The following is a 15,174-nucleotide window of genomic DNA, read 5'->3' on the forward strand; positions in this document are numbered from 1 at the left end:
TGTCATTGTAAATAAAGGGGGTTAAGGAGGGCTGCAATGACAGTGGAAACCTGATTGAAACCTAAAGTTTGACAGCAGTGACGTGATGGAGACTTTGGCGAAATCTAGTTTGTTTACCTCAAGAGTAAATGTAGTAAAATACCAAAAAGTAATCACAGTAATCTTATGATTATCAGTCCTTTTGTGGTGTTGAAGGATTTGCAGAATCACAACAGTTCCTGAGCAGCATGCATAGTCACAACTTGAGTCCAAGCTACAACTTGGTGATATTGGAAAAATGTTCTCGTGGTTTGAGTCATTGAACTTATTTTAAAACAAGAATCTTAGGGCAAACATGACTTCATGGAAAACTGCAGAAGCTCCAGTATGATTTGAATCTGCTTATCTAAACACATTGCCCAGTGCTGTTTGTAGATTAGGAGACAGGAATGTTCTCTTGTGTAGCCTGGGAGAGCTATAAAGACATTATGAGTCACAGAAACAGACCTTTTTTCTGATCCAGCTCTCAGATTACTTTGCAGCCATCATGTAAACTGAGGCAGAGGCTGCATGGTCTGTCACTGCTGAAATAATCACATCTCATGGAGGCCGAGCGAGACGAAGAGAAAATAACTATACTCGATCCTTTGGTGTCCATGCAGACAGCGTTCTTCTTCTGTGTAACTGCTACAGCCAGCCCTGTCTTTCCACAATGAGTTAGTCTGTGATAATGGCCCTCAGTATTAGATTGAATAAAACCAATGTGTTAACGAAGGGATTTGGTCCACAGAAACACAAGATGGCTTTAGTTAGAAACGTAAACAAGAAACTTTGCATTACGAATAAATCTTTTTTCATATCTGTCTCATTCTACAGATATAGACAATGAAGATAAGGTGTAACGCTTCTGGTGTGATGTAAACACATAGACTGTATATAAATAATGGACGTAGTCACCGTGACGTCACCCATTGGTTTGTGGCCCGTTGGAAGCATCGAGTTCAGCGTTACACTCGTCGCCATCTTGTTTCTGATACGAGGAGCAAACCATATCTGGACTGTGGAGGAGGAGAGGGATCTGATCACTGACTACAGCCTCTCTACACCTCAACCTGACTGAGAGAAGTCGCTGCTAATTCATGTTAGCATTAACTGGAGCATTAACTGGTATGTTAGTTTTGGCTAGCAAAAAACAAAAACAAAATGTATGTTACTGACCTCAGAAAACTGAGCAGTGACTCCTTGGAGTGTCTGTTAGTCCAACCAAATGCTGAACAAGACATTTTTACTGAAGAAAACGTTCAAATAAACTGTCATTAAGTGAAAATACAGTGAAAGGGTCAAAGTTTAGAGACCAAATCGGTAAATGTCCTCTTTTCCAAATCATACGATTCTTTATCTTCTATTTTCTTCTAAATGGAGCCATTATTAGAACTATTGACATTAATTTGTCTTGAAGAAGATTTTTTACAAATGATTGAGATTATAGTGTTGTCCTGAAAATTTTTCTGAGGTAATAAATCAAGTGAGAAGTTTTCAGATTTTGCACTGAAATGAATGGGCATATTTTTTTTTGGAGCCAAACTTAGCGCCCCCTGCTGGAATTTTCGGTAGAATGCAGGTTTATGGCACTTCCTGGTTTGCCTCCATGCTCAGACACGGAGATTGCCGCCTGTGTAAACAACAGATCTTTTTACTATCTATTTTTGCTGCAAACAGCGGGCCTCACATGAACTGACCCGCATGCACAAAAGAACAATAACAGACGTCACTCGCAGCACGCTGTGTACAGAAGTAAACATGGAGGCTGCTGAGGTCAGCGAATCTGGCTAAATTATGAGCAGATGATAACAAAGAGAAGGATGAGAAGAAATAGAGCAAAACATTTTAACAATGGCTTTTTTGTGGAGCAATGGGTGTGAATGAGGATTGGGAGCCATCATGCACCAAAATGCTTTTGAACACAGACTGGTTGCCAGAAAACAATAATTATCTTATTTATACCATAGTTTAGGACCTATATGATGAATACTTTTTTAAAAAGGCCACTATAGTTCTGGAATTTCCGTGCAACCAAAAAAAAACATTGCTTTGATTTACGTTACCACCCACACATCACCAAAAACCCGATCAGCTCATACCTGCACTTACCATATGATCTACTAGCTACAGAACACTGAAATGTTATGCAAAGTAATACATTAGATAAAAGAGCAAAAAGGGTGGATGAACATTGTGGAGAAACAGAAAGAGAGACAAGATGAGAAAGATGCAGTCAGATAGCTTTAGCACTGCAAGGCACACGCCACAGTGAACATCTGGCAGTGAAATCTTTGGCGAGCTGAAGCTGAAATGTCTGACGGCCCCTCTGGTCTCTGCACAAATCTGATTGGATTCCAGGTTAAACAAGGTCAGAAGGGATAAGATGGGGGATTGCAGGGTGCGGCGGTGGCTCACATGCATGCACGCACACACACACACACACACACACACACTCACAAGATCTGCATCCAGTATGCATGCATATAAATATATCTAATATATATATATATATATACATGCAGACTTGGTTTCCCATTCCAGCATACATAGGAAATCTGCATAAATCCACAATTTGGCACAGATTATTTGTCAGTTATTTTGCAAAGATGGTGTGTGTGTGTGTGTGTGTGTGTGTGTGTGTGTGTGTGTGTGTGTGTGTGTGTGTTAGCTGAACTGATGAGGGTCAGGTGAGGTCAGGCCAACAGTGACACTCCTTCTGTGTCTGTCAGTGCAGGATGCAGACATGTGACTCATTTGCAGTTGTTCTTACTCATGACATTGCCCAAGCCTAGATTATAGCCTGTTTAGAACAGACATACTGGCAACACCATAATCTCTAGTGAAAACTCTACTGTGACAAGCTTACAGGGAAAAAAGCCACTGAAAAGAAGTAAGATGTGTGTGGCCATGACACCACTATAATCCACAGCCTAAGAAATGACCATTGATGGCCTTTCTGACAGAACGTCATATATTTACATTGAAAGGCTTTATTGTAGGGCTGTTATATATATATTCACTCTCAATTAGTTCTATTCTTGGTCTTTTCAAATCCCGAAAGGAAATCAGACCAGATCAGAAAGCCTTTATTGTCATTGCACAGGGTAGTACAACGAAATTTGCCATCAACCCGTCCAAAACGTATAAAAAACACACAAACAATATGACAGAGGTGAACAGGACAGGAAGACAGAGATGAAGAGAAAGCAAAACAGCACAATGACCCTCATTCATCAAACGAGCGTACGTCAGAAAGTGAGCGTAAAGTGGGTGTAAGATGATTTCTACGCAAGCCTCGGCATTTATCAATTTGGACGTGAGCGGACGGTACGATCAGATCTCACGTCTGCTCTCAGCTCGTGTACGCAAATTTGAGTCAGCGTGAAGTCCACACGTCTGAGTCGGAGAACTGATCTTATACTATTGTATCAATGCCTGGAGCTGATACAACTCTGTGGTGTTTTGATTTTTAATAGTGACAAAGCAAAACATGTTTAGACTACATAATTTATCATTAAAACATAATCCAAATCGTGAAATTCTTTAAACAGAATACTAGCCAAGTGTAATGTTTCCTTACTTCTGTTTAACATTAATAATCATTCTCCAGTCGGACAGTCATTACCATGCTTGTTTATTCGCGTCTCTCCCGCTCACACACATCTCACGTCCTCTGACATCATCACATATACATCTGTGCTCCCAGACACTACATCCCTCCCCTTCTAGATAATGACTTATATTACGATAACTCATTATACAACTCATTACTTGTTGACTACACCACAACTTGTAGTAACATATGTAAACTCGTAATACTGGTTTCTCAACATATCATGCTTGTAACAGACTCAATTATACTTTTACTGTGACACATCTTAGTGTTCAATACTCTTGCATAGAAAACATAAATTCCACTTCATTTTACTGTAACCAAAATACTCTTGCTAAGGCTAGGAATGTATTCAAACTCATCAATTTAAACAACAGCCTTATTAAACTATAAACTCATTTTCACTATAACTTCTTCAGTTTACTCAGAATATCCAAAATATATTCAGAAAATTTTCAATTTATAAAACATGAATGTCTTCTTTTTAAACAAAATATACATTGAAACGTTCATCTTTAACTCATAAATCTGACTTAACTTCAGAAAGTGCATTTTCATTAATTTTTCTTCCATGTTATAACAACCTGAATGGCGAGGGGTAGACTACCCTGCCATTAAGATATATGCCGGGGATTATTCTGCCCCTTTTGGCACTGTCTGTCTAAGTCACAAAGTCTGTGAGATGAGTTGGCGATCTCCTGGTTCTTTGAGGTCTGCAGTCCTGCTGGGAGGTGTCATCAGGCTCTGTCTCAGCAGATACACTATTTGGCTCAGGAGTGTCTTTTTCAGGCTCAACCCATAGCTTCACAAACGATACATGACGCATCATCTTCTTGCCATCCTTTTCAATAATGACTGATTGACCTTTTCGACTTATCACTGTGTAGGGGTGACGTTCATATGGTGTTGAAAGTTTGTTTTGCTTCTGCTGTCGTACCAGTACTTTGTCGCCCTGTTTCAATGTGCTTTCTTTTGCTCTTCTGACTCTGTTTGCATTTACACGTCCCTTCTCCTTCTTCACAGCATCAGCCTTACGAACAGCAGCATCCTGTAGTGTAGGTTGCAGCTGTGATTCTGACAGTTCAGGAAGTTTGGTTTTGATCTGGCGGTTGAATAGTAGTTCGGCCGGACTGCGACCTGTGACACAGTGAGGGGTGCTGCGATAAGCCAGAAGAAATACGTCCAACTCAGTGCGCCAATCTTTTCCTTCAGCGTGAGCTGCACGTATGGCCTTACAAAGTGTTCTGTTCTGCCTTTCAACTTCACCATTTGCCTGAGGCCAGTATGGCGTGACACGGCGATGTGTGATTCCGTGTTCCTGAAGATATGTTTTGAACTCCTTTGACACAAATGGAGTACCGTTATCTGTCACAATGCATTCTGGGAGTCCGTGTGTTGCAAATAAGTGTCTCATACGATTTATAATGTTCATAGAGGTGGGGTTCTGAAGGATATCAACACTCACCCACCTGGAGTAATAGTCAGTTAGTACCAGCAGATGGTGACCTGATGGAAACGGTCCACACAAGTCCACTGCAAGCATCTGCCATGGTCTTGCTGGGAGCTCTGTCCTAGTGGTAGGAACCTCCTGTGAAGTCGGACTGTTGATTTGGCATGCATGACATGACCTCACTATCTCCTCTGCCTCTTTATCAATTCCTGGCCACCACACTTTTGTTCTCAGTCTCTGTTTTGTTTTTACGATCCCTTGGTGACCTTCATGTGCTAACATTAGCGTCTGTCGTCGTGCAGCCTGAGGAACAACAATTCTAGAACCCCTCAACACTATTTTCCCTACAGTGGAAAGCTCAGTTTTAACTGTCTGATAAACGGGTTCACATTTACTCCAGTCACCGGTCTTGATACAGCTCCGAACAGTAACTAGAGTGGGGTCTGCTGCCGACAATTCCTCCATTTGTCGTGGTCTGAAAGCATGTGGCACTGCATGTTGAGCCACCCAGTAAACGTGGTCCTCCATGGTTCCTTTCTGAACTGGCTGGTTGACTGTGAGGCGTGATAGCGAATCAGCTGCGTTCTGTGGGCCTGGCTTATACACGACCTTAAAGCGATAGGGCTGCAGCCGCAATGCCCATCTTTCTATCCTGGCTGGAGGTTTAGACTTGGGTGAGTAGATCGTCTCCAGAGGTTTATGGTCAGTGACTAGCACAAAGTCTTTTCCATAGAGAAATACATGAAATTTCTCACATGCCCACACAATAGCGAGCGCTTCTCTTTCAGTTTGAGAATAGCGACGCTCTACATCAGACAAGGCTCTGCTAGCATAGTAGACAGGTTTGTATGCTCCATCATTTTGTTTCTGGCTCAGTATTGCTCCTAATCCCACTGGACTAGCATCCACCACCACATGTGTCTCTGCATCTTGTTTGGAATATGCCATTACATGTGAACTGGCCAGCTGTCTCTTCAACTCCAGAAAAGCCGTTTCCTGCTCTGATCCCCATGTCCATTTGCAGGATTGCCTCGTGAGCCTCCTCAGTGGTTCTGATGTCGTGGCTAAATTAGGGATGAACCTTCCACAATAGTTCACGAGCCCTAAAAAGCTTCTCACCTCAGCAGCATTCGTTGGTCGACGTGTATTCTCCACCGCCTCGATCTTAGACTGAGCTGCTCCTATTCCGTTTTTGGACAACACATGCCCCATGAATTCCAGTTGTGACATTCGGAATTGACACTTTTTGCTGTTGACTGTCAGTTGCCTCTCTTGCAGTCGTTGCAGTACTTGATGTAGCCTCTCATCATGTTGCTGTATGGTTTCTCCTGAAACAATGATGTCATCCGATATGTTGTGCACACCAGGGATGCCTTGTAGAACTTGTCCAATGATGTGTTGGTATGTCTCAGGTGCAGATGAGATACCGAACATCAGTCTCTTATACCTCCATAGTCCTGTGTGTGTTACAAAAGTGGTGAGTGACCTGGACTCTGGCTCCAGCTCTATTTGATGGTATCCCCACTTCAGATCAAGTTTTGAGAATACAGTGGCTCCATTCAGGTCCTCCAATATTTCATCGATAACAGGAATAGGGTGCCTTTCTCGCACTATGGCCTCATTCGCTCTGCGCATGTCCACACACAGTCTAGGCTCTTTCTTACCATGCACAACAACTAGAGGTGATACCCATGGTGTTGGTCCGTTTACTCTTTCAATGACATCAGCTTCCTCAAGTTGCTTCAGTTTCTCTTCCACTTGTTTTCTCACACTGAAAGGTATTCTGCGAACAGGCTGTGCGACTGGCTGTACGCTATCATCTACATGCAGCTTCAGCTGAAAATCCTTTAGTTTTCCTAAACCTTGAAAACAGTCTTTGTATTTGTCCTCTAGTTCAGCTGTGAAAACTGTTACATCTTGTGGCTGGACTGTGTTCACCTCTTCGATAGGGCCAATGTGTAAAAGTCCCAACTTAATAGCAGTGTGTCTGCCTAACACACAGATTTGTGCCTCTTCAATCACTTGGATCACTGCTGTGACTGTTTCTGATGTTTCATTAGCTTTGAATTTAGCAGTGAAAACACCTTTCACATGGAGTGGAGTTGTAGATCCGAATGAATAGACTCTCTTTTTTGGGCGCTGTAGCTTGATGTCACTCTTTGGCTTCAGCTGCTTAAACTTGGATTCAGTGACAATGTTGCATGAAGCCCCTGAATCTATCAACATGTCAACTGGTTGGTCATTTATTAATATGGATAGTGTTCCCTCAGCAGCACAATTGTTAACTGTAAACACATGGTCATCTTCACTGTCACTGGGTCTTTGTTGTGTTACTGTGGTTGTGACTCTGTTTACTTTGTGTGTTCTTTTTGTCTTACACATCTTTTGCAAAATGTCCTTCTTTTCCACAGTTATTACACTTTTTGTTCTTTGTTACTGTGCACTCACGGCTCATGTGTCCTGCGCGTCCACACCTGTAACACTTGATGCTGTGTTCATCACGTGGTGACTGATTTTGAGTTTTGGCGAATCTGGGTCTCACATGTTTATCTCTGTCTTTGTCACGTTTCTTTTCCACGGCATTAACTGTTAATTACTCCATCCTGTCTGCCTGGTAATCTGCTGCCTCCATCACTCTTGCGATTTCTTGGAGCTCTGGGAGTTTTAAGTCTTTTTCCCGCAGCAGCCATCTGCGCAGCGTGTTTGACGAGCACTTGTCAATCACTTGATCACGTATGAAATCATCTCTGTTGTCCCCAAACTCACATGTAGCTGTTAGCTTCTTTAATCTACACACAAAATTGTCTACAGACTCTCCTTGCATTTGTTCTGCTTGTCTGAACACATGTCTTTCATAGGGGATATTTTTCTGCGGTGTAAAATAAGCATTCAACTTGTTTACTGCACCTTCATAGTCAGTCTCGCTTTCCGTTTCGTCCATAGTGAAGAATATGTCCTGGACCTCAGCTCCTGCTAGGTGTAGCAACAAAGCTCTTTTCCGTGAGTTGTCACGAATTCCCGACGCCACTAAATAGAGTTTAAAACTATTTAGCCACTTTTGCCAGCGGACGCCGACATTAGCTGGGTCGCTCGAGACATCGAAGGAAGTTACCGCCGGTAGCGCCATGTCAACTCCGTCCACTTCTTCTCTTCCTCCTCGTCAGATTAAACTTCATGCAGTAACCGGTTTTCTTTTCTTCCGCGTTCCGTTTTAGATCCTCGTCGCCATTTGTAATGTTTCCTTACTTCTGTTTAACATTAATAATCATTCTCCAGTCGGACAGTCATTACCATGCTTGTTTATTCGCGTCTCTCCCGCTCACACACATCTCACGTCCTCTGACGTCATCACGTATACATCTGTGCTCCCAGACACTACACCGAGGATATTAAATGTTGTTGTCTTCTGCTGTTTACCGTTATCCTGCTCCGACACCGGAGCGTCAGCGTCTCTTTTACCACCGATGCTGCCCGAATAGAAACATTTCCAATCAGTGCTGCCACACGCTCCTCTGACTAGGACATCAGTATTAGTAAATGTAAAGAGGTGAATAATATATCTCCATCATAATAAAAGCAATATTCTGATATTATATAGATTATTAGGCTTTATATATCACGATGTAATTACTCAAACCTCGCCGGGAGTTTATTAGTCCGCTACTCTGCTGACAGCACCACTGATTTCCTTCTTTTTCACTTTTTAAGCTGCCAAACAAAACCAGTTCGTTGTGTTGCAGCTGTTGGACATCAGCGTTTCACTTTCTGCCTCTGAGAAATTCCTCTTCTTTTTGAATTAAAACTTAGCTACTTTAAAACATTGTTTACCTCCTTCAACCAAAAAGCTGAAAACTTCTAAGTCCGTGCTCCAAATGTAAAATATTCAGTGAACTTGTTTGAGTTTATAACTATAAGTACTTTTATTTCATAAACCTCCGTCGCTGCGTATTTCTTTAATATGTCTATATTGCCCCTATTATTAATTGTAACGGTGCACTTTGCTAATAAAGCTGACTTTGGAGGGTGAAAAAAATCCTCTTTTTGGCCGTATTGCGCCCTTTGGTGTCGTAAACTCTGAAGGCGAGTCTTCTGAATCGGATATATATTAGGGCGTGGTATTTAAATTACGCATGTTTCGACCCGCCACATTTATCAACAGCCGATCATTCTTACGCTGTGATTGGAGAGATACGATCGTTTAATAAATCACACGTGGACCCTGTCGTAAGACGAAATATACACTCGGATCTGCGCTCGTTTCTACGCTTGCTTGATAAATGAGGGCCAATGTGAGGAGAGGAAAGGAGGATGCGTATCTGCATATGTGTAAATTTGAGTGTGTAAGCCTGACTGGGGAGTTCCACCGGACGCGTTACTGCAGCAGCACGTCTCCACAGCGTTTTTGCTGCGTCTTGTCAATTCACACCGGACGCGTTACTGCAGCAGCACGTCAGTTTAGCGAGCCGGCCGTATACACGCGAGATAACGAGATCACGCGATAATCCTGACCATACGGGAGACCGCAAGCTCCCGTGATAAACTTTAAACTCTATTTATACAGTCTATGGATAAACTGTGTGTATAAAGTAAACAACAACAACAAAAACCAACTTACTTTGCTTCCCTGAGGTGAAAGATATGTTGATCTGACCATCTATCCTTATAAAAACAATATGTTATGTCATAAATGATTGTATGATGTTCCACTTACACAATCAGTCTCTTGTCTTCCGTGTCGCCGATCCTCTGAGACCCTTTGATTGATTGATTGCCGATCTGGTGCCCCGGTCATAACATAATGTTGATGTGAAGTAGTTTTAGGCTGCATGAACTGCGTATTGTGTTTTTATTTTGGCGGAAGTGTTTTACGCTGAATCTGAGTCGGACTTCCTGTCTGGTGCGATCTGCTCTGTTGAGATTCACGCGAGTTGGCAGCGTCTCGCGGAGAAATAGAAGTCCTACCTAATGCTCGCGTAGAGACGCTGACGCGACGCTGCAGTAACGTTACGCTACGCGCCCGGTGGAAATGCTCTCATTGATTAGAGTGTTACCTATTTGCAACGTCATACGCGACGCTGACGTTACGCTGCAGTAACGCGCCCGGTGGAAATCAGGCTTGAGACTCCCCTTTGTCCAGTGCGTATCAGTCCCCTCTCAGCGCGCTGGTATGACAAAAGCGAAAACATAGCAGTTGCTATGGAGACAACCTTCCAAGATCTCCAGACAGCAGCAGACAGTCAACAGGTGTCAGTGGGAGGTTGGGGGGGGGGGGTCTCATTTTCCAAAAAACCTAGATTCAGCTGTTTGGGGGAAGTGTTTTCTGAAAATTAAAAAAGGTAAAAAAGTGTATTACATTATTGGGAAATGCACTTTATTACATTATCGGGAAGTTATTGCATTATCAGGTTTTATTACATTTTCAGTGGACTCAAGTGCAGATTTTTATTACATTATCGGGGTTATTACATGATCGGGGATTTATTACATTATCAGGTTCTACATGGCCGGTATCTTTGATATCTGTGCTTTCATCCATAGGGATGGAAAAATGTGCAACGGGACACAGTGACACTTTCAAACTTGGCTTTCTTGTCCGGGCATGATATTACAACCACTTCCATCATACAGTCTTTAAAAAGTCACCATGAGAGAAAGGCTTGGTCTGTTTCGCAAGCTTGTGTGACAGCATGTAGTTTACTTTAGTTGCAGATTCTTGGATGTTCTGTGTAAATATATTCTGTTGGCAGTTAAGTTCAAAGACAATTTCAGAGCTTTCTCTTCTCTTTTCTGAGGTGATATATGTCTCTTTATGTTGTATTCCTTAAACACTGCAATACTTTCTTGACATATTAAAAATACCGCCTTTGAACTGAAAGATATGACAAAATATTTAAATGTCCACTCATTGTTAAAAACGCGACATTCTGAGTCAAATTTTCTCCGTTTTAAAGCAGTGGTTGCAAGTGAAACACAATTCTTGGTTCTATCAGCGGCCGCAATCCATTCTTTGCGAATTCGCCCTGGTATTGAGGGAAAAATCCCCCGGTGGTTAGTTATGTTTCTTTCTATTATGAATGTTTGATCCCTAAATGTTTTATTTTCATAAAACTTGCGGATGGAGTTAGCAGGAGAAACATTAGTCCGCATATTGGGTGGGCCAAATAACATGTTACACAAGAAGCTAAAACAGGAGCCAGAAAACTTTCTGGAAATATGTGTGCAACACTTTCCATTGGACTGAATAGGCGTCATGTTCGGGACCACTATCCAGTTTCTGTAATACATCTGTGGTTGACTCCCAGGGGCAATAAATGATACTGAAATATTACATTGACATAGTATTCCCCGATCCATATTTGTTTAAGTACAATACCTTCACTACATTTTGGACAGCTCCAGGAAGTGGCTAGAAAATATTTTAAAGACAAAACAACTAACAAAGTCAATGTTGGCAACCTGTATCCAGAGCCTTAAACAGCAGTGAAGCAAATTACCAGTGTGAGAATAATGCCACCAATGAGGCAATGGCAGTGTATGAGAATTAAAAAACCTGCTCTTCCTCTCCAGCTGGTGCAGTGGCTTGGCAGATGTCCATAGAGCCCTTCACCATAATCTCCTTCCAACCCTAATCTAAAAAAAAACAAAAAACAAAACCCACTAAAGCTCTTTTCAGAGCCACCTAAAACCGTAATAAAGAGCAGTCCTTAATCTCAGTGATGCATCTGTAGAGGACGAATCATAAGCTTCATCAGTCAACTCTGTCACGACTATAATATAATATATGAATATATGATGAGGCTCCTGTGCTATGACAGTCCCACCAGGACCCAAGCTCAAATGTCTGCTTATCAGTGTGTGATAATGTCTGCATTATGTTGAAATGAATTAAAATGTTCAAAAAACTCAAACTACAAAGTCCTTAGAAACTGTTTGAAAACATATTACTATTATAAATAAATGATAAACAATTGTATTAACGTCTAAGATGAAACCAGCAAACTGCATTTGAAAAATTAACCAACTGATTCATATAAAATGTTTAAAAATGGTCACTTCTATGAGAACACCAACTTAATATTAAGGGGAACTACACAGGTGCATCTCAATAAATTAGAATATCATAGAAAAGTTTATTCATGTCAGTAATTAAATTCAAAAAGTGGAACAAACACATTATATAGATCAATCACACAGAATTAAACATTTCATGTCTTCATTTATTTAATTTCTTCTAATTATAATGATTATGGCTTACATTTAATGAGGCCTAATATTCAGTGTTTCAAAAAATGTTAATATTACAAAAGACCAATTTTAAAAAGTATGTTTAATATGGAAATGTTGTCCTCTGAAAAGTATATCCATCTATATGACTCAATACTTGGTTGGGACTGTTTGACTTGAACTACTGGAAATGGACTTTACATCATATTCTAATCTATTGAGATGCACCTGTATGTGTGTGTGTTAATGTCCATTCCTCCTTTAAATCCCCTAATGTTATAGCGCCTTTCACAGGCCTTATTGTCATTTGTATTCCTCCATCTGGAAACAGAAATAACTCAATGATGTAGGAGCCTCCAGAAAATCCAGCATATTTAAGACACAGACACATTTCAAAATCAATAAGGCATTTATAACAGTTATCTTACCTTTTCATTTAAACCCTCTTTGTATTTTTTACACCTGTCCATGTTAGATCTCTGGCTTCTATTTTTTTTTTCTCGATTTTAATATAACCACTTGAAAAGGGATTTCCCACAGGCCGTGGCTCAGTTGGTAGAGTGGTTGCCCACTGATTGGAATGTTGGTAGTTCGATCCCTGACCATGGCAGCCTACATGTCAAAGTATCCTTGGGCAAGATACTGAACCCCAAATTGCTCCCATCGGCGGTTAATATGTATATGAATGAATTCCCAATGGTGGCAGGTGGCAGCGTTGAGGGTAATCTCTGCCACCTGTGTGAATGTGTGAATGAGCGCAGCCTCTGTCGAAATCGCTTTGAGTGTTCGCAAAGCAACTAGAAAAGCGCTAGTGTAGTGGAAATCAATCAAAGATCAAGTCAAAGTTCCTTTTAGTTTTCTTTATTATCAGACATCAGAGTACACTGCCTTGGTACAGCAGAGGAGAACTTTGTCTAATCTCAAAGGCTTCTCAAAAAAGGGTCCTTCTCTAATCAAGCCTGATGTCTCTCTGCCTTTTTCTCTGTGTCAGACCATTTAATTCAAATGTTCCATCCCACACACAACGTATGGGCACGTTTTCCCCGTGAACGAGCACGCTGCTAAGTCTACTTTTTAACCTTAAAAGGAATTTATCTTGTACTGTTTATATTCAAATTCCACAGCCTCTAATGTCTGTTTTTCATTTTTGGATATGCACTTGTAAGTTGGTGCAAGTACCTGTGCGCACATGCTATATTATATTCTTTATACTGTTATATTTAAATACCCATGATATATTATCCATCATTTTTACAGTTTATTTGTTCATATTTTAACGATTGTTTTCGATATATTTTGGATACTTGTCTACATGGCCTTTTTCTTTGCATCTTGCACTTTGCAACATTTATCAAAATTGTGACAGGACAGGATAGGATTATTTTTTGTTTATATTTGGTGAAATGTACTTTAAATTGAACAGCAGAGCATATACTTATTTAAAATAATTTACAGTGAAAATAATTGAGTGGCCTACTACCATTTTTGTTATTGTGACAAATACGTCATATCAGGTTTTGGATTTTTATGTTAAAAGCCTGATGTGACGTATACATCACAGTGATATTTTTGTTACTTGTTTCATAGTAATTTTTTCAGGAAATATGGTAAAAACATGTTAAATGCAATACAGGAAATTAACGGATTAGAATTGTTAAATGGGTTTAAATTTAGCCTCGTAACAAAAAAATAAGCTTTTGGAAATAAGCTACTTTTTCACATTTTTGTTTCCAGTCACACATATTTTGGAGAAGTAACTTCTTGTCACAGTCACACAGTGAAACACTCTTGCTTGGGGACTGAATGAGTTAAGGTGAAGCATAAAGCTGAATATGGGAGATTCTAGAACATTTAAAGTGTTTGTTACACACGTGTCACCACGGGTTCTTATGGGTTAACTACACAGTTCTCTTACTTAGAAGTAGGACTTTTTTTTACGTCAACACAGGTGAGACTGAACTGTCTTCTCTCTACGTTGGTTTGTTGGCATCAAAATCAGAGTAAAAGCAAAAAGAGTTGTCTCAACTAGATCAACTAACCGTAGTGCACAAGAGGTGTCTTTTTTTATTTATATATATATATGAAAAGCAACTCACCTCAAACATAAAGCACACACTGAGGATAAAGTGGATAAGCTGGGAACCAATTATGGGCTGAAATATGTGCCACCAGAAACTGAATTTGAATTATTTATATTTGAATTGCTTAACTTGAATAATTGCATTGAAAAACTGAATCTGAATTATAATTTGAAATTTAATTAAGTAGTTGAGGCAGAGCAATCGAGCGCAGATAACAGAGGTGCTGATTGGCTGAAGAAGCGTTCTGTGTATCTGCGCTCCATTGCTCTGCCTCAACTATCCGGATGTTTGTTGCAGAAAATTGAAATTGAATTTTGAGAACTGAATTTGAATTGTGAGAACTGAATGTTCAGTTCCAAACTAATGAATTAAATTTCAAATTATAATTCAGATTTAGTTTTTCAATGCAGTGATTCAAATTGAAGAATACAAATTCAAATTATGTGATACAAATTCAGTTTTTAATGCAATTATTCAAATTCAAATATAAATAATTCAAATTCAGTTTCTGGTGGCACATTTCAGCCCATAACCAACTTACATTACGGTGGCGTCCACATGAACGAGAATGGACTCTACATGGATCTCTAGATCAAACTAGACACTGAAGAGAGCCTCAATGACTTAAACACCAGCTGCAGTTCCTGGATCTTCTCTGCCAGGCGTCCTGCTGGCCAGTGATTGTACAGTGGGCTATCAGGAGCTGTGTAGTCATTTGTGTTGAAGACTTGGCTGGATCCCGGAAAGCCAAGCATCACTTTTCAGCTGGGGGAATGTGTGCTGAT

General features: G+C 40.5%; 1 protein-coding gene across 1 annotated transcript; it reads right to left on the bottom strand.

Moving 5' to 3' along the window:
• Positions 1-4,295: 4,295 nt before the first annotated feature.
• LOC131988533 (uncharacterized protein K02A2.6) lies at positions 4,296-6,719 on the bottom strand. The gene has a single exon (XM_059353671.1). It carries the CDS (start codon positions 6,717-6,719, stop codon positions 4,296-4,298), a length of 2,424 nt encoding a protein of 807 aa, XP_059209654.1.
• Positions 6,720-15,174: the final 8,455 nt, after the last annotated feature.

This window comes from Centropristis striata, chromosome 2, assembly GCF_030273125.1.
Source record: "Centropristis striata isolate RG_2023a ecotype Rhode Island chromosome 2, C.striata_1.0, whole genome shotgun sequence".
Taxonomy (NCBI): Eukaryota; Metazoa; Chordata; class Actinopteri; order Perciformes; family Serranidae; genus Centropristis; species Centropristis striata.

What these genes read in the sequence shown, in the direction of transcription:
- LOC131988533 (XM_059353671.1), bottom strand. Translation starts at nt 6,719, where the DNA reads ATGCGCAGAGCGAATGAGGCCATAGTGCGAGAAAGGCACCCTATTCCT.